Consider the following 26,513-nt stretch of genomic DNA (forward strand, 5'->3'; position numbering starts at 1 on the left):
TATTTACTTCTACGCCAGCTAAATACACACATCGTCATATAATTTGACATATATATACTGATGCTGGGATTTTCCTAAATGGCCGCAACGGTGTCACGACGCGACCTATGTCATGCGCGACGTGCCAGCACTGAATACACACATCGTCATGTAATTTGACATATGTATACTGATGCTGGGATTTTCCAAAATGGCCGCGACGGCGTCACGACGCGACCTACATCATGCGCGATGTGCCGACGCTGTTCGCGCATGCACGATAACACATTCAGCCCCGAATTGACAGGAGAAGCCCTTCCCCTTCGCGCCCGCAGCTCGGCGGTGACGTCAGACGCCGCCGAGCTGGAGAGGTTCATAATCTCCTCTCCTAATCAGTTGCCCTCTGGCAATTGATGGGACAGGATCATTCGCACATTCCCTGTGTCTACTTTAGGATCCATCTACACCTTAAAAGGTAGGCTAACCTATATGCAAACAAGCCTCATTTAGTCCTAACCAGGACTATTTCACCACAATTGCTTAAGCTAGATCTTTCTGATCCTGCATGGCATATTACATTTATTTCCTCTTTTTCCCTTTTTTAGTTATTTTACGAATTCAAATTTCTACTTTTGGATTACCCTGACAAACAACATGATGCTACCATGAATGTCTGGATTTGTATTGATTCAATTAACCTTTTCAGGTAACCAATACCGATTCCTTATTCACTTATTTATTTTATTTTATTAGAATTTTCCCTGGATCTCTATCCCGGCAAACATTTTCAACCATTTACCACCTAATGTTCCTCTCTGCAGACCCAAAACGGCGACATGCCCTCTCTGGTCATGAGCTATTAAGGCTTGTATCCAAACTCAATTGATTTCTAATGACATTATTTGAATACAGTATCGATACGGGGAGTCTTGGCGAATTTGGTGAGATCTTACTTTAATGTACTTTTAATGTACTGAATTTGTAATTGAATTCATGTGTTCATTCACCAATAATTACATTATTTCGTCTAAGAGATTAATTTATTCTTTAATTGCATTTTCTGTAATTTACTCTATCTCACTGTATTGACTAATCAATACTTACTCATTGCATACCTCTGTTGTTTTAGTGTCAATCATTGGCTGCTTAAATTTCCTGAAGAAGCTCAAATTGAGCGAAACACGTTGAAAATCGCAGCTCTTTTCTTTTTCTTCATGGACAAAGTTCCCAGCTCTCTAATCTCTGTTGATAGTGTGTATGTAAGCTGTTCAGTAGCCACTAACAGTTCTCAATTCAATATACTTTTTTTGCTATTATTAAACAAGTGCCAGAGAAATAAAATAGGCTTATATAATTACAAAATATTTAAAATTAAAATGTAACCAATATTTTGTAAGATGTAAAGCATCTAAATATCCCTATGTATCTAGATTAAGTAAGCAAGGAAGGTGAATCATTACAGTCTAGGGGAAAAGTAAAAGTTCTCTTTATAGTAATGGTTTACATTTCCCAAGTAAAGCAGCATCTCTGCAGGTCTCATCAGGTTGATTATCTGGTGCAGGGCAGCGCACTGTCATTAGAGGAGCTGTCCTGGGTGTCCATGAGTTCTGGTGAAAAGTTTGCAGTTTGAGTTCTGGTGTCAGCTGTTGGAGCCGTCACCATCTTGGATGTTGTTGGATGTTGAGCGTGTGGCTGGAATGCTGGCATGGTTCCCCTCAGTCTAACTCTGTTTACTTTCCTGTCAATATGGCTTGGAAAGATCATTTTGTAAATGGATAGAAAACTGGCTAAAAGACAGAATTCAGAGAGTAGTGGTTAATGATTCTTACTCTAAATGGTCTAAGGTTATAAGTGGTGTACCCCAAGGTTCAGTGTTGGGACCCTTACTTTTTAATATTTTTTATAAATGATATAGGGTCTGGGATTAAAAGTAATATTTCTGTATTTGCAGATGACACTAAGCTATGCTGTGGAGTAACGTCCTTACAGGATGTCTCCAATTTACAAGCCAACCTCAAGGCACTGTTTAATTGGGCAACTAAGTGACAAATGAGGTTTAATGTTGATAAATGTAAAGTTATGCACTTGTGGGCTAAGAATATGCATGGATCATACATACTAGGGGGAATCAATGGTGGAGAAGGATCTGGGGGTTTTGGTAGATCATAAGCTCAATAATAGTATGCAATGCCAAGCTGCGGTTTCCAAAGTGAGCAAAGTCCTTTCCTGTATTAGGAGAGGTATGTACTACAGAGAGAGAGAGATAATTTTTCCCCTGTACAAATCATTAGTAAGACCTCATCTGGAATATGCAGTTCAGTTTTGGGCACCAGTTCTCAAAAAGGATATCGGGGGAACTGGAGAAAGTGCAAAGAAGGGCGACCAAACTGATAAGAGGCATGGAGGAGCTCAGCTATGAGGAAAGATTAGAGGAACTGAATCTATTTCCTCTTGAGAAGAGGAGATTAAGAGGTGATATGATCAACAAGTACAAATACATAAGTGCAACACAAGAAAAACACCATTCTGAACAGTGTAGCTGTTATTTTATACATATTATATTTAATCTTCACACCAGGAGTACGTCTGGTATAAACTTCAGATATGATGTTGATCTTTTTTCTCAGATAACCGCTCACATGATTTGAAATTTTTGTGCCTTAATTCATTTATAAATTGAAATGAATTGATTTTTATTGTATATGAATCCAATTTGCTTGCCCAGGATATTTTTCTTATTTTTTCTTATTTTGTGCTTCACTCCTACAGGGGGTATGCACCAGCAGTGGTGTTTCCTATTTTACCTTGATTGATGATGTCATCTAATTAGAGGAAGCAGATTGCACCACCTTTTTAATCACTTCCCGATCGGCGTATGACGATGTACGTCGGCAGATTGGCACGGACAGGCAAATGGGCATACAGGTATGTCCCTTTAAACCTGCCGCCACGCCATCACGTGCGTGCCGGCGCACGTGCATGCTGGTCGGGACCCCCGTGAGTCCGACCACGGGTCCCACGGACTCGATCGCCGTGGGGATACCCGCGATTGTCTCACAGGGAGGAAGAACGGGGAGATGCCAATGTAAACAGCATCTCCCCATTCTACCTAGCAACAAGTGACACTGATCTCTGCTCCCTGTGATTGGAGCAGAGATCAGTGATCTGTAAATCACAGCCATGCCCCCCAAAGTTCCCTAGGACACACTTAACCCCTACACTGCCACCTCCTGGTTAACCCCTTCACTGACAGTGTCATTTACACAGGAATCCGTGCATTTGTATAGCACTGATTGCTGTATAAATGACAATGGTCCCAAAAATGTGTCAAAAATGTCCGATGAGTCTGCCATAATGTTGCAGTCACAATAAAAATCTCTGATCACTGCCATTACTAGTAAAAAAAAAATATTTAAAAAAATGCCATAAAACTATCCCCTATTTTGTAAACGCTATAACCTTTTTGCGCCAACCAATCAATAATTGCTTATTGTGATTTTTTTAACCAAAAATATGTAGAAGAATACGTATTGGCCTAAACTGAGGAAAAAAAATGTTTTTTTATATATTTTATGGGGATATTTATTATAGCAAAAAGTAATAAAGAATGTCTTTTTTTTTTCAAAATTGTGGCTCTTTTTTTGTTTATAGCGCAAAAAATAAAAACCGCAGAGGTGATCAAATACCACCAAAAGAAAGCTCTATTTGTGGGGAAAAAAGGACATCGATTTTGTTTGGGAGCCACGTCGCACAACCGCGCAATTGTCAGTTAAAGAGATGCAGTGCCGAATCGCAAAAAGTGCTCTGGTCTTAAGCCAGCAAAATGGTCCGGAGCTTAAGTGGTTAATTGCATATGTATGTATATATATGTGGAGCTTTATTCTGTGTGTTGTGCTGTGAACAAAGGCTCCTGCTGAAACGTGTTAACCTCACCATTGTTTTACATGGTCATTTTGGAATAAAGTTTGTCAAAACTTCATCTCCATAAGTGCCACTCCAAAGGTTGTATAAATCATCAGTTTTATTAATACAAAAATGTAGTAAACATATGTCATAAACAATTATTAAAAATATGGATGCAGACATGCCATACATGGTAAGATGAAAAAGACAAAGCATTTTCGGGATTCCTTCTTCAGAGGTGTCCTGAAACAATATGAATAGTCTTCCAATTTGGAGATCTGTGAGGGTTTGATTTCCTCTCCTTTTTCCTTATGGGAAGGATACCATACTGGAGTCTATTGTCCAATCATCCTGGAGCTCTCATCCCTGCTGGCACATCTAGAATCTGATTGAAAGAAACGGCCTTCTTCATCTTGCCGCAAGCATCACACCTGATAAACTGATGGCCTATCTCATTTCTTGCGACCCTAACAAGCCAGGAAAGTACAAATAAACCCCCCCCCCCCCCAATGACCCCTTTTTTGAAAGTAGACATTCCAAGGTATTTAGTAAGATGCATGGTGAGGTTTTTGATGCTGTACAATTCTTTGCAAAATTCCTTTTTTTTTTCTTTTTTTCCAGACAAAATTGTCATTGTAATAGGTTATTTCTCTCACATGGCATGTGTATGCCACAAATGACACCCCAAAATATATTCTGCTACTCCTCCTGAGTATTACAATACCACATGTGTGGGACTTTTTCACAGCCTAGCCACTTAAAGAGGACCAACATGCAGGGAGCACCATCACGTGTTCTAGGAGCATAAATTACACATCTAACTTGTTGACTACCTATTACACTTTTGAAGGCCCTGGAGCACAAGGACAATGACACATGACACTGATGTGGCACTGATGACCGATGGCACGTGACACTGATGTTACACTGATCACAGATGCCACAAATATGTGGCACTGATGACACATGGCACTAATACGTGCCACTGATGACAGATGGCACTAATACATACCACTGATGACATGTGACACTGATGACAAATGGCACTAATATGTGGCACTGATGACAGATGGCACTAATATGTGGCACTGACACATAGCATTGATGACAGATGGCACTAATACGTGGCACTGATGACAGATGGCACTAATACATGGCACTGATGACAGATGTCACTACACTTTTGAAGGCCCTGGAGCACCAGAACAATGACACGTGACACTGATGTGGCACTGATGCCAGATGGCACTGATACATGGCACTGATGGCACGTGATACTGATGTGGCACTGATGACAGATGGCACTAATATGTGGCACTGATGACACGTGACACTGATGACAGGTGGCACTAATATGTGGCACTGATGACACGTGGCACTGATGACACGTGGCACTGATGACACGTGGCACTGATACGTGGCACTGATGACAGATGGCACTAATACATACCACTGATGACATGTGACACTGATGACAAATGGCACTAATATGTGGCACTGATGACAGATGGCACTAATATGTGGCACTGACACATAGCATTGATGACAGATGGCACTAATACGTGGCACTGATGACAGATGGCACTAATACATGGCACTGATGACAGATGTCACTACACTTTTGAAGGCCCTGGAGCACCAGAACAATGACACGTGACACTGATGTGGCACTGATGCCAGATGGCACTGATACATGGCACTGATGGCACGTGATACTGATGTGGCACTGATGACAGATGGCACTAATATGTGGCACTGATGACACGTGACACTGATGACAGGTGGCACTAATATGTGGCACTGATGACACGTGGCACTGATGACACGTGGCACTGATGACAGATGCACTAATACGTGGCACTGATGACAGATAGCACTAATATGTGGCACTGATGACACGTGACACTGATGACACTAATATGTGGCACTGATGACAGATGCCACTGATATGTGGCACTAATGACAGATGCCACTGATATGTGGCACTGATGACATGTGACACTGACAGGTGGCACTGATGACAGATGGCACTGATACGTGGCACTGACAGGTGACACTGGGGACAGGTGGCACTGGGGATGCTGTTTCTGTGTGAGGAGGGAGAGCCGGCAATGAGAGACGATCTCATATGTTTACATATGAGATCATCTCCCATTGGACACTCTGATCGAGAGCTAAATGGCTGCTGTGATTGGCCATTTAGCACGATTTGTGATTGTGCTAAATGATTTCCCCTGCGGCGGGGCGCAAGGGGAATGTAAACAGGAGGACGTCCAGGGAATTGAGTGTTGCGCTGTAGCCTTCTTTCAGCCATAAGAAACGCAATAATATAAGTGAATAATAATAGTCCTTAGGAAATAAATGTGTATAGAGTTCATGAGCTTCAAACTCTGCAGTGCTGCTTCAAAAAGTTTTCAATATGTGAAAAATAAAATGCCAAGTGCTAAGAAGATAATTCGCGTGATCCATGCTCCCCTCTGTATGCCCCCTCACTCACCAGAAATCCAGGACTCCATAACAGAAGTCACAAGCGCTCAGGAGGGTGGCTGGGTTCTGTGGTTCTAAAAGCTGTATCTCTAACTGCAGCGTGTGTTGTTCAGAAATTCAGGGCTCCCCACCAGAAATCACAGATGCTTCTGAGAATGGCTGAGCTCTGTCGTTCCACAAGCTGTATCTCGAACCGTAACATGCCTTGTTCTCAGCAAATCATCAGGGATAAAAAGGCATAGAGCAATATAGCGTAATTTGGTTTGTTTATTGCAAAAATAACGAACAATATTAAAACATTGCAAACAGCGTTAAAAACCCAGAAGCGTAAGTGGCTGTCGACTTGCTTCTCACCAGACAGAAATTGTGTCACCACCCGCGCTTACTGATGCATTTCATCCTGCCCATGAGACGTTATGAAAGGATATCTCCAGGTGGTGTGTTATTTAAATATATAAGATCTAGCTCCTCCCATCCACACCTAATCTGAATAGGCAATGACTGTGAATAATGTCATATCCTCTTCCTGTGTCTGAATTGTAGAGGTGTAGCCAACTTCACCTCCACCAAATCCTCCATATTGATACACCCATAAAATATAACAAATGGTTATAGCATAGTTGCCAACATTGTAAAAAAAAAAAATCGGGACACTTTTTTGGCAGTAGGCGGAGTCGTGGTATAATTAGGGGGCTGGGCATGCGTTTATAGATGTGGCATAGGAAAAGGTAAAGGTAAAAAAAGCGGCGCGCATAACGCGCCGCAACGAAAAATGGGCGTGGTTTACGTAAATAGTGGGCATGGCTTACATGGGGCGTGGCTCAAAGGGGTGTGGTTAGAGTCTGAGATGAATGCGGGATGGAGAGGGAAAGGAGGGGGATAGAGAAAGGGAAAGGAGGGGGGAAGAGGGAAAGGAGGGACAGCAGCCCCCCGATCCTACACCACAATAGCAATATGAGTTTGACAATCAGCAGATAAAGATACTCCAAATACCTGGTGTTGGCGCTTCAATCATCCCGGCGCCATGATTGTTATGGTGTCAGGATGATTGAAGCGCATTATTTCTATTATTACATTGTAATATAAAATGAAATCATTCAACTCACCATAATGCCGAATCAGTGGTAGCCATGCGCGCGTCACTAGCCACGTTGCCTGCCACCAGATGCCATCAAGTGTCCCAAGCGGAGTCTGTCCTTACATCAGGTGCCCCATCAGAGGTACCTTCCTCACATCTGTGTCCATCAGGGGAGCCCCTCCTTACATCTGGTGCCCCTCACAGACCACCCCCCCACATCCTACACAGACCTGCCCCCATATACTCCACAGACCGGCCCCCACATCCACAGACTGGCCCCGACATACAACTGGCCCCCGACATCCACAGACTGGCCCCCCACATCCACAGACTGGCCCCCGACATCCACAGACTGGCCCCCGACATACCACTGGCCCCCACATTCACAGACTGGCCCCCGACATCCACAGACTGGCCCCCACATTCACAGACTGGCCCCCGACATCCACAGACTGGCCCCCACATTCACAGACTGGCCCCCTGACATCCACAGACTGGCCCCCACATCCACAGACTGGCCCCCGACATCCACAGACTGGCCCCCGACATACCACTGGCCCCCACATTCACAGACTGGCCCCCGACATCCACAGACTGGCCCCTGACATCCACAGACTGGCCCCCACATTCACAGACTGGCCCCCACATCCTCAGACTGGCCCCCGACATCCACAGACTGGCCCCCACATTCACAGACTGGCCCCCGACATCCACAGACTGGCCCCCACATTCACAAACTGGCCCCCGACATCCACAGACAGGCCCCCACATTCACAGACTGGCCCCGACATCCACAGACTGGCCCCGTACATCCACAGACTGGCCCCCACATTCACAGACTGGCCCCTGACATCCACAGACTGGCCCCCACATTCACAGACTGGCCCCCGCAGGCTGGCCCCCACTCATTCAACATCACAGACTGGCCCCGACATCCACACGCTGGCCCCGACATCCACAGACTGGCCCCCGACATCCACAGACTGGCCCCTGACATCCACAGACTGGCCCCTGACATCCACAGACTGGCCCCCACATTCACAGACTGGCCCCCAACATCCACAGACTGGCCCCCACATTCACAGACTGGCCCCCGACATCCACAGACTGGCCCCCCGACATCCACAGACTGGCCCCCGACATCCACAGACTGGCCCCCCCATTCACAGACTGGCCCCCCCATTCACAGACTGGCCCCCGACATCCACAGACTGGCCCCCGACATCCACATACCATGACTGTCACTGGCCCCCAACATCCGGTGTAGACCAACTTCTGGTCTTCTTAAAAATGGCGGCCGGCGGAGACAATGTCTCCGCCGGAAGCCGACATCTAGCGGGCGGCGCCAAAAAACGGGAAATTCAATTTCCCGGGGCAAACCGAATTTCCCGGGACATTTCCCGGGACAAAATTAATTCGGGACAAATGTCCTAATCCCGGGAATGTCCCGGGAAATTCGGGACAGTTGGCAACTATGTTATAGGACTGAGCTAAATGTTGTGAGCAGCTATACATATCCTATAAACTTGAGGGGATGCACAACTAAATAACCAAGATATGCATGGTGAATTGAATTAAATTAAAATTAATGAGTGGATATTATTCATTATTTTTTAAACAAATGGAATTACGCTATATCACTCTCTTTGCCCTTTTATCCCTGATGATTTGCTGAGAACAAGGCATGTTACAGTTGGAGATACAGCTTGTGCAACTACGGAGCTCAGCCATCCTCTGAAGCATCTGTGATTTCTGGTGGGGAGCCCTGGATTTCTGAACAACACACGTTGCAATTAGAGAAACAGCTTGTGGAACCACAAACCCCCCTCCTCAGCGCTTATGACTTCAGTTATGGGAGTCCTGATTTCTGGTGAGTGAGAGGGCATACAGAGGGGAGCACAGATCACACAGATTATCTTCTTAGCACTTGGTTCTTTGTTATGCACATATTGAAAACTTTTTGAAGCAGTACTACAGAGTCTGTAGCTCATGAACTTTATACACATTTATCTCCTATGGACTATTATTATTCACTTATATTATTGATTTTGTGTTATCAATGTATTTGCTTATCACAAGGCAGTTCTCTTACTTTGATCACATATTTAAAGGCACAATCACTCTATTGCTGCGTACACACGATTGGACTATCTGGCGGATTGTCAGCCAGACTTTGCAGCGAAGGTCTGCCAGACTTTCCGAATGAGCAGACCTGCCCAAACATTACCAGACTTTTCCAGCGGACTATGGCAGGAGTCCACTGGACTCTTGAAATGAACAGACTTGCCCACACACAGAGTAAAGTCTGTTCATTTTGAACGTGGCTCCAGGTAAACGGAACTAGTGAGGAAAATCAATGTCGCCGCCTCCATCGGCGAGATTGACACCTCGCTAGCCCCGTCACCTGGTATGGATTTAAAGGGGAAGCCCTACACTGAAAAAATGTCGTGGGGTCCCCCAAAGTCCATATCTGAGCATGCAGCCTGGCCGGTCAGGAAAGGGGGTGGGGACGACTGAGCGCCCCCCTCCTGAGCCGTCCTGCATCCTCCGGGACTGTGCCATCATAACCCCGCCCTTGTCCCTATATAAGTCACCGCACAACGCATCCCTGCCATTAAGGCTGGAGAGAGTGTCGTGTCAACATCAGAAGAAGGAAGAAGACAAGAAGAAGAAGCAGAAGGCAGCGGAGGCTGCGGCGACCGCCACAGGAGACCAGGCCAACACTAGTAAAAGAGCTGGAAGAAGAAAGCAGAGGCCCGGCAAGAAGAACCAAAGAGTGGTACAAGACCCCCAAAGTCGGAAGAAGACCCCCAGACAGCGGCGGTGAGGAATGAGAAAGCCAGGCTCCTCTGCTAGTAAAAGAGCTAATAAAAGAGCAGAAGATATCGAAGGAGTCCGGCGAGAAGACCCGCAAAGACGGAAGAAGAGAAGACCCCCGGAGCTGTCTAATAGTATTTTAAAAGCCTCTGCTGGTTTTTTTCTGTGCACTTTTTTCCCCAGGTGAATGGGTAGGGGTAAATCATACCCCATACTCATTCACATAGGGTAGGGGGCTGGAATCTGGGGGCCCCATTATTAAAGGGGACTCCCGTATTCTGATAAGCCCCCCGCCCACAGACCCCGACAACCAACGGCCAGGGTTGTCGGGAAGAGGCCCTTGTCCTCATCAACATGGGGACAAGGTGCTTTGGGGTGGGGGAGGCCGCAGGGTCCCCTTCCCCAAAGCACCCCCCCATGTTGAGGGCACGCAGCCTGGTACGGCTCAGGAGGGTCGCTCGTCCCCACCCCTTTGCTGACTGGCCGGGGTGCATGCTCAGATAAGGGTCTGCTATGGAATTTGGGGGGACCCCCACGCCGTTTTTTCGGCGTAGGGCTTTCCCTTTAAAGCCATACAAGGTGACGGGGTTCGCGATGTGTCAATCTCACCGATGGAGGCAGCGACATTGACTTCCTGCGCTAGTCCCGTCTACCTGAAGCCATGTTCAAAATGAACATACTTTGCTCCGTGTGTGGGCAAGTCCGTTCATTTCAAAAGTCCAGCGGACTAGCACACAGACGGGCACAGAGTCAAAGCTTCTTTCTAAGTCTGCTGGACTTTTGGGAAGAAAAGGTGTGTTGGAGCCCACACACAGTTGGATTGTCCGGCAGACTCTAATCCGATCGTGTGTATGCGGCATAAGAGCAGCAACCTTTATTTTTAATGTTCACTCATAGTGTTCACACACTCATTCATGGCATTCCATTAGCGCAGGAATTTATAGGTGTGTTATGCACATTTATTCTTATTTCATTTTTATGCATTCATTATAGAAGCACTGGAACTCTCTATGAAAGGCAATTATTTTTGGCACAATAAGAACTGCCCAGAAGAAGGGAGTTGCAACGGGAGCAAAGTTCGCTCCCACTGTCGCCACCATTTTCATGAGCAAGTGGGAGGATGAGGATATACTTAGAAATTCCAAGAAGCAACTAGTGCCACGTACACACACAATCGAATAGTACACCGGACAATTCGACCGTGTGTGGGCCCCAGCGGACTTTTTCATCGTAAAAGTCCGGCGGACTTAGAAAGTAGTTTTGACTCAAAATATGTCCGGACTAAGAATGACGCATGCTCTGAAGCAAGTACGAGAAGGAAGGTATTGGCTGCTGGCTATTGAACTTCCTTTTTCTAGTCCCGTTGTACGTGCTGTACGTCATCACTTTAGCAATCGCCGGACTTTCGGAGTGTCCGTGTCAGGAAATGTTCCATCCCGTGATAATATCTGTCTTTTGGCGTGCAGTACTGAGGTCCACCAGCAGGTGTCTCCTGGCAGTTTCGAACTGTCAGGAGAGTTTTCCCTGCTGATGTTATGTCATCTTTGGGCTGCAGTACTGGCGTCCACCAGCGGAAGGATCCTGGCAGTGTGGAGCAGACAGCACCTCCTGCAATCAGGTGTCACTTGAGGCCAATCACAGGCCTATAAATAGCTGGCAAGCATTCACATGCTTGCCTTAGTATTGTCCTTGTGCCCTGACCTGCTGCTTGTGATCCTGAGCCTGATTCTGTTCCTGTGCCCTGAACCTGTTTCCCTGTCCTGGTCCCTATCCTGTCCCAACTGTTACCCTCATCCCTGCCCTGCAGTCTGATCCATCCATCCTTTCCCTATCCTGTGTTCCTTACCCCATCTGCTGATCTCCCGGTGTATGACCTTGGCCTGGCTTGTGTCTCTGATTCTGGACTGCCCTTGTTTATCTACTGATCCTCTGTGCATGACCCTGGCCTGGCTATCGTTTATGATCCCAGTATTTCCCATTTATTGTACATATCTGCCTGTTGTTATTTGGGGGTCTCTGTTGGTTGATTTATTGCACTGTGTGGTTGTATTTATATTATTCACTTTCCTTAATAAATCATTATATTTCACTTATACACGTTTGGGTTTCCTCTGTTGCAGTTCACACAGTTCTGGTCTTATCTGATACATGACAGAATACCAAGGCCATCCCTGACCAGAAGTGGCTACAGAGGAACCATCTTGGTTCAGGTTGCTTACTGAAATGAATTTAGAGGTGATTTGTTATTATGCTTTGCTGGCGTCTGAGAGTACTGAATATCTCTGCCAGACACTGAAAGAGTGAACCAGTGATCAGCTGTTGGAAACCATTCCTTTAGCTCACTCCTGGGTTCATCAGGGCTGTATGATGTTTGGGGATGATCAGCCGTTAATTCAAATCTGCACAGAGCTGGCCCTGCCCTGCATCCCGGGGGGCCATGATGATTTTTCTCCCCCTTTCAGTTTTAATCAAGTCACATCACTGGTATGGCTTCTGGAAAATGATTCCCCTTACTTTTTTAAGCATTACACAGCCTGTTCCCAACAGATGATAATAGAATGTGTTGATTCTGTACAATCCCTTGTCAGACAGGCAGTATGTAACCCGCAGTTTGTACAACCACTACCTTTAGCATGGTCTGGTATTTTGCAATCAGCCACAGCCAGCCCACAACAAACCATCTCTGCTACCAAACACCTGCCTGCCCAGGAGTCTCTTCTTCCATTACCCATGGCAACCTCACTTTCAGCCCAATATACTCTACATCCCCCCAAATAGCAATACCCTGTTTCTTCCTGCTGCACATACCCTGCCTTTAATCCAACTGCCTCTTTCTCGTTGCCTACTATCCCTCAAGAACTTCCCCCAGCCACTCTTACCTCTTCCTGCCATATTCCAACTCTTCTCTCCAGTCTGCTTCATTCCCTACCTATAGATCTGCAGCTACCTACAGGACTTCAGTAGCTAAATCTAACGGAAGTTCTTTCCTACCCATTTGATCCTGCCAGTAACGCAACCTGCCTCCACACCAACCAACCTGCTCCAGTTTGCCTGTATGCCAGCTGAACCTGATCACCCACTTGATTCTGCCAAACATCTGCCTGCTATCCAGCCAGTGTCTCCGCCTGAAGTTCCTGTACCAGTCTGATGTGCCTGATGTCCCAGTGCCTGCTGTCCAGCCTGACGTCCCAGTGCCTGCTGTCCAGCGTGACCTCCCGGCCTTCTATTCTGATGTTCCGGCCTTCCAGTCTGATGCCTTCCAGTCTGATGCCTTCCAGTCTGATGTCCCGGCATTCCAGTCTGATGCCTTCCAGTCTGATGTCCCGTCCTTCCAGTCTGATGCCTTCCAGTCTGATGTCCTGGCCTTCCAGTCTGATGCCTTCCAGTCTGATGTCCTGGCCTTCCAGTCTGATGCCTTGCAGTCTGATGTTCCGGCATTCCAGTCTGATGCCTTCCAGTCTGATGTTGCGGCCTTCCAGTCTGAGGTTTCATAGTTTCATAGTTTGTTAGGTTGAATAAAGACACCAGTCCATCCAGTTCAACCTGAGTGAGTGTCTACAATTGTCCCTATCCCTGTACACACTCATTTCTGTCCCTACCCTCAAGGAGCCCACAATCCTAGGTCCCCATTCATATACTAGGGCCAATTTTTGACAGAAGCCAATTAACCTACCTGCATGTCTTTGGATTGTGGAAGGAAACCGGAGTACCCGGAGGAAACCCATGCAGGCACAGGGAGAACATGCAAACTCCAGGCAGGTAGTGTCATGGTTGGGATTTGAAGCAGCGACCCTTCTTACTGCTAGGTGAGAGTGCTAACCACTACACCACTGGAAGTCCTGATGTGCCGCTGCCGGCCTTCCAGCCTGATGTGCCGCTGCCGGCTTTCCAGCCTGATGTGCCGCTGCCGGCCTTCCAGCCTGATGTGCCGCTGCCGGCCTTCCAGCCTGACGTGCCGCTGCCAGCTTTCCAGCCTGATCGTATCTGATACATGACAGTCCATGTGTGGCCAAGTCCCTTTGTTATAAAGTCCGCCGGACAATTCGATCGTGTGTACGTGGCATAAGAGTGTTCAAGAGGTATATAGATGATGTATTCATCCTATGAGAAGGCACAGAACAAACACCGAAATATTTTTTTGGAAAGCATCAACGTCCATAAGTATGAGATTACCTTTTCGGGCACATATAGCAAGGATCTGATCAATTTCTTAGATTTGGAAATATCTGTGGAAGGCACCCATCTCTACACACGTACTTCAAAGAGACTGACAGGAATTATTACATCTGTGTCAGACAGAAGTGGTCACCAATGAAAATGTCTCAATGGTATCCCAAAGGGACAGATTATGTACATCAGAAGAAACTGCAACCTAATGCAGGATTTTAATAAACAAACAGAATTTTTGATGGATAAGTTTGAAGAAAACGGGTATAAAAGAAAAACACTTGGTAAAGTCAAGGAACAGGTTGAAAACATGAATAGAGAGGAACTACTACAGGCTAAAATCAGGGAAGGCAATCCCTATGAGATTAATTTCAGTACAGTGTTCAATAAACAATTCAAGCAAATGGAAAAGGCCATGTTGGGCCTTGTTGTAGGGACGATGTTGTACCCAAACAAAATTGACGTCCTTTTTTTCCAACAAATAGAGCTTTCTTTTGGTGGTATTTGATCACCACTGCGGTTTTTATTTTTTGCGCTATAAACAAAATAAGACCGACAGTTTTGGAAAAAAAAGCAATATTTTTTAGTTTTTCTAAAATAAATATCCCCAAAAAATATATAAAAAACGAATTTCTTCCACAGTTTGGGCTGATATGTATTCTACATATTTTTGGTAAAAAAAAAAAAAAAAAAAAAAAAAAAAAAAAAAAATCGCAATAAGTGTTTATTGATTGGTTTGCACAAAAGTTATAGTGTCTACAAAATAAGGGATAGATTTATGGCAATTTATTATTATTTTTTTTTACTAGTAATGGCGGCAATCTGTGATTTTTTTATTGGGACAGCAACATTATGGCGGACAGATCGGACACTTTTGACACTATTTTGGGACCACTGACATTTATACAGCGATCAGAGCTACAAATAGCCACTGATTACTGTATAAATTACACTGGCAGAGAAGGGGTTAAACATTAGGGGGCGATCAAGGGGGTAACTGTGTTCCTTGAATGTGTTCTAACTGTAGGGGGAATGGGCTCACTACAACATGACAGTGTACACTTCTCCCGATGACAGGGAGCAGTAGATCCCTGTCATGTTGCTAGGCAGAACAGGGAAATGCCTAGTTTACATAGGCATCTCCCCATTCTGCCTCTCCTCACCGCAATTGTGGGCCGCCGGCACACATCAAGTCCGCAGGACCCACGGGCATACTCCAGTGTGCGCTGTGCCTGCTAGACAGCAAATTCAAAGGGACGTACGGGTATGCCCTTTTGCCTGCCCATGCCATTCTGCCAATATAAATCAGCGTGCGGCAGTTGGCAAGTGGTCACTCCTCCTGAGTGCTTGAGACTTCTGTTATGGGAGTCCTGGATTTCTGGTGAGTGAGGGGGCATACAGAGGGGAGCATGGATCACACAGATTATCTTCTTAGCACTTGGTTCTTTATTTTTCACATATTGAAAACTTTTTGAAGCAGTACTACAGAGTTTGTAGCTCATGAACTTTATACACATTTATCTCCTATGAACTATTATTTTCTTATATTACTGTGTTTTTTTATGGTTAATGGAACTATTGGTATTGATTTTGTGTTATTAATGTATTCGTTTATCACAAGGCAGCGCTCTTACTTTGATCACATATTTAAAGGCACACACTCTCTAAGAGCAGCAACCCTTATTTTTATTGCTCACTTATAGTGTTCACACACTCAATTCATGGCATTCCTTTAGTGCAGGAATTTATTGGTGTGTTACGCACATCTATTTTTATTTCAAAGCACCACAAATACATTTATTTTTCTCTATATAATGCTTTAGGAATAAAATATTTTCGTTTAATGAATACACGGGAAATGTGACATAAATATGGCTCATCTACAAATTTTTGTGAGTGAAAGGCTGCAGTTGCATGCAGAATATTTAGGTTGTTAAGGAAACACGCAGACCCATATTACTACCCTCAACAAAAAATATATATATATAATTTGCAACCATTATGTGAAAATGTTATCAGCTTTCCCTAAGAGATATAGCATCATACTAAAACTCCTATTTATCATGTGAAATATAAAAGAACATATAGATATTTGTATAAATAGAGTATATGGCAAAACATTTTTTCATAATTTATTATAGGTCTTTATATATCGCCATCAATTTACAAAAAGCTTTACATGCACAGTATTTTGTAAAGTAACATCAGCCCCTGACCTCAAGGAGCTTACAATCTAAGGTCCCTAACTCCCATTCATACACATACTAAGGCCAATTTAGGTAGGATCCAATTAACCTATCAGCATGTCTTTAGAGTGTGAGAGGAAACTGGAGTGCCTAGAGGAAACTCACACATGCACAGGGAGAACATGCAAACTCCAGGCAGATAGTGTCATGGTTGGGATTCAAACCTATGATCCTAGTGCTGCTAGGCAGAAGTGCTAACCACTTGCAACTGCGCAGCCCATGTATATCAAAGGTAATCAACAAGATGCACAGTTGCAAGTGGTTAGCACTTCTGCCTGGTACTGCTAGGCAGAAGTGCTAACCACTTTCTACTGCACATCCCATGTATATCAAAGGTAATCAATAGGATGCTCCTGGATATAAAAACATACTGCAAATATACATATTAAACAATAAAGTAAAATAACCACAAAGTGTTCAAACACAGTAATAGAAAACATAAAATACTTTACTTGCATATTGTATAGGGGAAATAAACTGACAAAAGACTGTATTTTACCTCACAGTTTGAAAAACTTTCCCATTACTACAGAATACATCTTATTAGTAAAAATGTGGTGAGACATAAAAACTTACTGATGTTGTCTTCTGTAGGAACCTTGCAGATGAAGCAACTTCTGATGGAAGATTCATGATATTCCAATAAATGATGGCACATCCAATATTTTCTATGTGTTTCACAGAATGAGTAAGAAGAAACTCTGTGCATAAAGCTTTGAACGCAACAAACGGCTTATAATTCTGTTGCTGTGCCTAATCCCAGAGCCCACAAACCAACTTGACTCACTGCTGTGAAATCGCTAACATCTGCTGCAGAGTAATGTAGGTTCCTAATCCCAAACACAATCATGCCCAAGCTGTTTACATCTAAACCCTTCTCATTCACTCTTACCACTGATCTTGCCATAGCCTTTGCTACACTATTCATATCTTTGCAATAATGTCTTCAACGAGCAGCAGCATTATCTGGGAATTAGATTGTGTTGCATTTTAGATAGAATAAAATGGTTTATTGAAAAAAGTCAAGTGGAATGCCTAATAAGACCAATCTTATTTTAATAAAATCCCAACATTTTCTTTGGGTGACTCAAGCAACTATGGAATGCAATAAAAGCAGTTTGGGCAACTTAAAATTTCCTTTACTATATTAATTAATATAGTGTGTGTGTGTGTGTGTGTGTGTGTGTGTGTGTGTGTGTGTGTGTGTCTCTATATATATATATATATATATATATATATATATATATATATATATATATATAGGATTTTTATAACTTCTTAACTGTAAAATCCTTTTCTTTTGAAGTACATCACGGGACACAGAGTCATAGTAATTATTATGTGGGTTATAGTTCACCTTCAGGTGCTGGACACTGGCACACCCTAAATAGGAAGTTGCCTCCCTATATAACCCCTCCCATATCGGGAGCATCTCAGTTTTGTAGCAAAGCAATACATGTGTATACTAGAAAGAGAGGAGGGGGCCTCTGTGTCCCATGATGTAACATAGTTACAGTACATGCTTTTGAAAAATCCAGATACACCACATCTACAGGCCTTCCTTTATATAGCTGGCAATTCACCTTCTCATAGAAGGTTAGTAGATTGGTTTGGTAAGAACGATTCTTCATGAATCCATGCTGATTACTTCTAATGATAACTTTCTCATTACTAAAATCTTGTATATAGTCCCTTATCATGCCCTCCAAGAGTTTACATACTACTGATTTTAGGCTAACTGGTCTGTAATTCACAGGGATGTATTTTTGGCCCTTTTTAAATAATGGTGCTACATTGGCTTCTCTCCAATCAGCTGGTACCATTCCAGTCAGTAGACTGTCAGTAAAAATTTGTAACAATGGCCTGGCAATTACTTGACTGAGTTCCCTAAGTACCCTTGGGTGCAAGCCATCTGGTCCCAGTGATTTATTAATGTTAATTTTCCCAAGTCTAATTTTAATTCTGTCCTCTGTTAATCATGGAGGTGCTTCCTGTGATGTGTCTTGAGGATAAACACTGCAGTTTTGGTTACTGAAGCCCCCCGAAGACTGAGGAGAAGAATAAATTCAATACCTTCGCCATCTCCCCATCCTTTGTAACCAGATGTCCTTCCTCATTCTTTATGGGGCCAATATAGTCTGTCCTCCCTTTTTTACTATTTACATACTTAAAGAATTTCTTGGGATTTTTTTTGCTCTCCTCCGCTATGTGTCTTTCATGTTTTATCTTAGCCGTCCTTATTGCACCCTTACATTTATTGTTGCATTCTTTTATAAAGTCTGAATGCTGATGATGATCCCTCAACCCTGTATTTTTTGAAGGCCTTCTCCTTTCTTTTATATGCATTTTTACATTGGAGTTAAGCCACCCAGGACTTTTGTTTGCTCTTTTAAATTTATTACCCAATGGGATGCATTTGCTAATGCCCTTATTTAATATGCTCTTAAAGCAAACCCATCTCTCCTTTGCATTCTTTGTTCCTAAGATTTTATCCCAATTTATGCCTTCTAGTAAGGTTCGTAGTTTAGGGAAGTTGGCTCTTTTGAAATTCAGTGTCTTTGTATTCCCCTTTTTTTGTTTCCTATTTGTTTGATTTATACAGAAGCCAATTGACCTGTGGTCGCTGTTTTCTAAATTTCCCCGTAATTCCACATCCGTGATCAGGTCTGTATTGTTGGTAATCAGTAGATCCAGTAACGCTTTATTTCTAGTTGGTGCACCTACCATCTGACCCATAAAATTGTACTGCAAGACATTTAGAAACTGGCGAGTTCCCTCTGCCCAGTCTATGTCTGGAAAATTAAAATCCCCCATTATGATAACACTTCCCATCCTTGCTACTAATCCAAATTGTGATAGCAGATCAGTCTCCCCTTCCTCCCTCAGGTTAGGGGGGCTATAGCATAATCCCAATATTATTTTACCCTTAGCTTCATCCCTTCGGAGCTCTACCTATAAGGATTCCACCTCCTCCCTAGCACCCTGTCACAGTCCCTACCGTGTCTTTTAGACAGCCAGGCGTGGTCGCGCCCCAAGTGGCTCTGGGTGGTATTGAACTAATGACTGTTTGTTTAGTGCTCCTGTTACCTTACCTCTAAGCCACATCTCAGTTCCTTTCAGCCTTCTTTACAGCTTTGCACAGTTCTGCATAAAATACTAGGACCATACTCTGGATCTTGTTGTTTAGTACCTGTCACTCCTGGATCAGCTGAGGCAGGTTACCTAATCAGCTGGGTATAAAACACTGCCTCACTATGAGGGCTTTGTCAGTTCATTGTCTCCTGTTTTGCCTAGGGATCCAGTATTCCTGTGCTCCAGTATTCCTGTGCTCCAGTATTCCTGTGCTCCAGTATTCCTGTGCTCCAGTTACAGCGTTCCAAGACTGACTCCGGCTTCTGACCCTGGCTCTGCTTATTGTTTATTCTAACTTCCGGAATCCTTGACTACGGCTTTACTTCGACTATCCCTTGGCTATTCCTGTCAAGCCTCCGTGCACAGATTCACAGCCCAGGTAGCTTATCTCTTTGTTACCGTGGGCTGTGTGTATTTGCAAGGGTGAGCATACATCTCTGCACCATGGACTCCAACCTAGGTAAGCCCTCACACACCCTTAGTGATGTCATCTTTCACAATCACGTGTACATTATTCTTGATATATAGGCATACCCCTCCCCTTTTTTTACCCTCTCTATCCTTGCGATAAAGGGAATACCCTTGAATGTTTGCCAGCCAATTATGAGAGCTGTTGAACCAGGTCTCTGAAATTCCCATAAAATCCAAATCATCCTTGTACAATAGTATCTCTAGTTCACCCATCTTGTCCGCCAGGTTCCTGGCATTGGTGAACATGACATGTAGTTTAGACCAGTCGCATATTATCCTCTTATTGGGTGTTCCAAGATTGCAACTAGGACTTGCTACTATACTTACCTTGGGTGTATGTGCTTTTGTCAACCTACCAATAATGCCCCCAATATTAACCTCTGGAATATTTTCAGTGATTACTATCTCTACCTCTGCACACCCCCCCCCCCCATCGCCTAGTTTAAAAACCCCTCTATGTGTATGTGTGTATGCATATGTGTATATGCACGTGAATGTATGTGCATGTATGTGTACATGTGTATATATATTGCTCCTAAGTTCCTACAATCATTCTTTAGGACACTCCATCTACCTCTGACTTTGTCATTGGTGCCAACGTGCACCATGACAGCTGGGTCTTCCCCAGCCCCTCCCAGTAATCTGTCCATCAGATCCGTGATGTGCCGAACCCGAGCGCCCGGCAGACAACATACTGTTCGACGCTTCAGGTCTTTGTTACAGATTGGGCTCTCTGTCCTTCTAAGAATTGAGTTCCCTACCACCAGAATCTGTCTTTCCTTCACTTCCCCCCCCCCCCCCACTCTCAAAGGAGAAGTTCTTCCCCTGGTGGCTAGGAGAGTCCCTCAGCTCCAGCAGTGCTGGTCCGTGACTGAGATCACCAATGTCACTCAATGGAGTGTACTTATTGGGATGCTCCAGCCCTGGATTGGCCTCACTGGCACTTGCCCTTCTACCCTTCCTGACTGTCACCCATCTACTCTTTGCTAAAGCCTGCACCTCTTTGTCTCCACCCACCTTTGTGCTGGCCCCTGCCGGCACCTGCCGTGTATGTTCCTGGCTCTCCTTTAGTATGGAGGGACTTCTCAGTGCTGACAGTTGCTTCCCCAGATTCAGAACCTGGGCTTCCAGGGAAACAATGCGCTTACATTTTGCACAGCAGTATTCACCCTCGATCGGATGATCAAGGAACGCATACATGCCGCAAGATGTACAACAACTTGCCTCTCCACACCTGCCGGGCATCGTACCTATTAAATTTAATGAGTATTGGGGATTATACCCTGTCCAAATTGCCTAACAACTAGCTTCCTGACACTAATACTCAAGACAATACACAGGTACTCGCAGACCTACGTGCACCACCCGCAGACCTTCTTGCACTCGCAGACCACTCGCAGACCTACGTGCACTCGCAGACCTACGTGTACTCACAGACCACTCGCAGACCTATGTGCACTCGCAGACCACTCGCACTCACAATACACAAGTACTAACGATCCACACACACTACTCAGACAACACTCAGGTACTCACACTACTCAGGTACTATGACCCCTGTTATAACCTCCTGTTTTAAACTCTGGTTTTTAACTCACCACTTAGACCAGTTCCACTAACTCTGGTTTTTAACTCACCACTTAGACCAGTTACACTAACTCTGGTTTTTAACTCACCACTTAGACCAGTTCCATTTAGATAGAGTTCCAGCAGACTCAAAGATGAGCAGGCTCACAATGAGTTCTACACAAGGTTATATAGGCCTCAAGCACCTGTGACCAATTAACCATTCCCCTTAATTAGTAGACTGAAGGAAGCAAAGAAAAAAAAAAAAAGAACATTTTCCATACGTAATGTAATTTTCCTTTCCTGGTGCCTATCCATGGCAGCATACCTGTGATAAGCTCCGCCCCCAGATTCCTTCCCTCTGGATAGTTAATACATTATAAAAGAGACAACCATACCCCCCCCCCCCCCCCAGCATTTTCCTATTATATTGAATAGCATGGGAGGGCATGTATGCTGCCATGGATAGGCACCAGGAAAGGGAAAATTATGGTAAGTATGAAACAATTTTCCGTTTTCCTGGTGCCTTCATGGCAGCATACCTGTGATGCAATAAATAGCTAACACAAGGGTGGCTACTGCTCATAAAGAAATTTTATTAAGGAATTGCGAGAGCTGACTCAATCGTCCTTCTCCCGAACTTCACTGAAGTGAGTGCTCCTGGATCAATTCTGTAATGACGCATGAACGTGTTTGGGGATGACCACGTGGCCGCTTTGCAAATGGTTTCTAGCGAAACATTAGCCCTTGCCACCCATGACAAAGAGACTGCCCTTGTTGAGTGGGCTTTTACCACTGGAGGATCCATCCCTCTAGCCCTAAACACTTCTTGGATCAGCTTGCAAATCCAGGAAGCGATAGCTCTTGATGTGGCTTCCTTCCCTTTATTCCTGCCCCAAGGCACTATGAATAGTTTGTTTAAAGCTCTGAATAGGCTTGTGACCTGCAGGTAGCATCTTAAAACCTTGGAGATGTCCAATTCTTGTATCGAACCCAAGATTGGATGCGTAAAGGTAGGCAGTTCCCGGGCTTCGAGAGAGTGGACCGACAAGAGACTTTTGGGACAAACCCCTGAACTGTCCGTAGTTCCACCTATCTGGAAAGAAAGATATGTGTTCATCTTATGCTCCTAAAGCTTGCAATTCAGACGCCCTTTTCCCTGAAGCTACTGCAATTAGACTGTTTTGAGTGTCAGGTTCCACAGGGAAGCTGATTCTATTGGGACAAAAGGCTGAGACATCAGACAGTCCAGTACAAAAGGCAGATCCCAGGCAGGAAAGGAACGTTTTCCTGGAGGTCAAATTTTTTTTGATTGCTTTGAAAAATTGAATGATGAGTGTGTATTCTGCCCATCTTTTCTGGGTACCTGCCGAAATCGCTGCCACCTGAACTTTAAGTAGACTAAGACTGAGACCAAGGTCTAAGCCGGCTTGTAAAAAATCCAAGAGCATTGCGGTGGATGGCATTGTAGGATCTGAACACTGAACTCTTCTACAAACAACTTGAATTTATTCCATATTTTTGAATAAACATAATTTGTAGAAATCACACTTGCAGAACACCCTAAGGACTGGAATTTCTCCCTTTCAAGATCGAAACATGTAGGTTCAGCTTGTGCGGAGCTGGATGCACAAATCTCCCTTGGGAGAGGAGCTGTGGGAATACTGGAATCTTTAGCGGAGGACACATACTGAGGCTCATTGCCCAGGGGAATCATGGCCTCCTCAGCCAGTAAGGAAGAATAGCCACCACTCTAATTGGTTCCTTCGTCTATCTGAGTAAAAACGTCAAAATTAAGGGTCTGGGAGGGAACACATAAACTGTCTTGCAATGCCATGGGCTCGAGAGGGCATTTACTGCTTCTGAGCGGGGATGAGGCAAGCGGGAGACAAATCTTGTCAATTTGGCATTCACTGGAGAGACAAACTGGTCGATTTCTGGAGGATTCTGCAGACTCATGATCCAACTGAACACCAAAGGGTGAAGAGACCATTCGTTGTTGTCTTGAAAACAATGAGACATTATCTGCCTGTTGATTCAGATGGCCTGGAAGGTAAACCGCCTTCAAATCCAACAGATTCCTCTCCGCCCACAACATAATGGGCTCCACTTCTCTTAGTAAAGTGATGCTGTGGGTTGCCCCCTGAAGTTGTATATACGACACTGCTGCTTCATGGTTTCATAGTTAGTTAGGTTGAATAAAGACATCAGTCCATCCAGTTCAACCTGAGTGAGTGTCTACAATTGTCCCTATCCCTGTACATTGCACACTCACGTTGGTCCCTACCCTCAAGGAACCCACAATCCAAGGTCCCCATTCATATACTAGGGCCAATTTTGGACAGAAGCCAATTAACCTTCTTTGGATTGTGGGAGGAAACCGGAGTACCCGGAGGAAACCCCCGCAGGCACAGGGAGAACATGCAAACTCCAGGCAGGTAGCGTCGTGGTTGGGATTTGAAACAGCGACCCTTCTTACTGCTAGGTGAGAGTGCTAACCACTACACCACTGTGCTGCCCCTCTGTTGTCCAGACACACTAGGACTTGTTTCTGGAGCAGATGTTCTTCCAGATTCACCAGGGCTAGGTAGACCACCCGTAACTCCAAGATATTGTAGACTTCCCCCCTTCGTGGGGACACCCCACCTCCCTTGTACCGCAAGGTGATCGTAGTGTGCTCCCCACCCCATCAAACTTGCATCGGTGGTAAGAATGGTCAAGGAGGGACATTGAAGGAGACAAGGTTTTGAAATTAGGTCTTCTTTCAACCACCAGAAAAAAAAAAGACCCCTGCACATGGAAGCTGAGATCGTTATTCTTTGAAATAGTGACTTCCTCCTCCATTGCGTCAGGAAGCTCGTTTGTAAAGTCCTCAAATGCCAATGAGCCCAGGGTAGCATCTGGATACAGGATGACATGGTCCCGATTAGACAATATGACGCTGACAGGTGAGAGAGTGTCCTTACATAGCACATCTTCTGAACAATAGCCGTCACCTTCTGGGGGGGAAACACACTGTACCGACTAAGGTGTTGAAAAGAGCGCCGAGGTAAATCATTACCTGGGTCGGTGTCAGGAAACTCTTCCCTGTATTCACCAACCACCCAAACTCTCTCAGGTGGACAGGAGAATCTCCCTGTGTTCCAGCAGTTGGTCTGGACTGGAGACTAGTAGTAGGATGTCGTCCAAAAAGTGAAAAACTTGCAGTCCGTTTTCTCTGAGGGTTGCCAGGACTGCAATTAACACCTTTTGAGTATATCCTTGGATGTGCACAGGCCAAAAGGAAGGCACTGAAACTGGAAGTGTATTGGGCCTACTGCCACTCTTAAAAGTCTTTGGAAGACCGGAAAAATGAGAACATGGAAATAAACGTCTTGTAAGTCTACTGAGATCATCCAGTCTCCCGGTTGGACCATCTGGATGATTATCTGTAAGGATTCCATCTTAAAAGAGTCCAGATTTATAAAACGATTTAACCTTTTCAAATCGACTACTGGTCTCCATTCTCCACTCTTTTTGGGGATAAGAAAGAGAGGAGAATAGAATTCTGTGAATCTCTTGGAAGGAGGGACAGGGATTACTGCTTGCTGCCCTAGTAGTAGGTGAAGGTAGATATCTCCCAAGGGTCTTTGCACTGGCTGGACCAGACTTCTGCAAACCTCTTCAACCTGGCTCCTACTAGTGGGAGATGGAGTGGCCTCTTGTCAGGTTTTCGTTGCCTCCTGGGGGTTGGAGAGTAGGGATGAGCCGAACACCCCCCGGTTCAGTTTGCACCAGAACTTTCGAACGGACTGAAAATTCGTGCGAACTTTAGAACCCCATTGAAGTCTATGGGACTCGAACGTTCGAAATAAAAAGTGCTAATTGTAATGGCTAATATGCAAGATATTGTCCTAAAAAGGGCTTGGGGACCTGGCTCCTGCCCCAGGGGACATGGGTCAATGCCTAAAATGTTTTTAAAAATGGCAGTTTTTTTGGGAGCACTGATATTATTGATGATTAAAATGAATAAAAAAGTTAAATATTCCTTTAAATATCGTGCCTGGAGGGTGTCTATAGTATGCCTGTGAAGTGGCGCGTGTTTCCCGTGTTTAGAACAGTCCCTTCACAAAATGACATTTAACGGAAAAAAGTCATTTAAAACTGCTTGCAGTCTTAATGTAATATCTGGTTCTGGCAATACGGATGAAAATCATTGAGAAAAATTGCATAGGTAGCCCCCCTGCCCATTACCAGCCCCTTTGGGTCTTGTATGGATATTAAGGGGAACCCCGTACCCATATTAAAAAAGGAAAGGCGTGGGGCCCCCATGCCCTATATACTCAAAACAGGAGTATACAGGCGATGCAAACAACACAGGGACTGTGTAGGTTTGTTGTGTTAAGTAGAATCTGTTTGTAATTTTGAACTGGTACATTTTTAAAGTGTAGCTCCAGTCAAAAAATCTATTTTTAAGCTTTTATGAAAACATAGGGAAGGGTTAACACCCCTGTATAATTTGTTTTGCCGTCCATCTTTTTTCCTCTCACTTCCTGTTGTCTCCTTCCGTTTGCAAGTAGGAGACGTTTGTAAGTTGGATGTTTGAAAGTTGGGGCCTGCCCTATATGCTCTGCATAAATGGGGGCCTAAGGTGTTGTCACAACACTGTAAGCCCTCAAAGTGACTCT

General features: G+C 44.6%; 1 protein-coding gene across 2 annotated transcripts in view; it reads right to left on the reverse strand.

Annotated features, from left to right (window-relative positions):
- The window catches only part of GSG1 (germ cell associated 1), a 289,428-nt gene that overhangs the window by 231,394 nt on the left and 31,521 nt on the right, over positions 1 to 26,513 (reverse strand). Inside the window, exon 1 of one of the 2 annotated variants that reach the window (XM_077452509.1) lies at positions 17,254 to 17,476. The exons of the other annotated variant lie outside the window; for it this stretch is intronic. Within the exon in view, the coding sequence (XP_077308635.1) occupies positions 17,254 to 17,310 (57 nt within the window). The 5' untranslated portion in view covers positions 17,311 to 17,476. Of the gene's footprint in view, positions 1 to 17,253; positions 17,477 to 26,513 lie in introns of those variants that run through there. 2 annotated transcript variants of the gene reach the window in all.

This window comes from Lithobates pipiens, unplaced genomic scaffold (genome assembly GCF_037356315.1).
Source record: "Lithobates pipiens isolate NorthernLeopardFrog02 unplaced genomic scaffold, aLitPip1_a1.2 Scaffold_23, whole genome shotgun sequence".
NCBI classification, from domain to species: domain Eukaryota; kingdom Metazoa; phylum Chordata; class Amphibia; order Anura; family Ranidae; genus Lithobates; species Lithobates pipiens.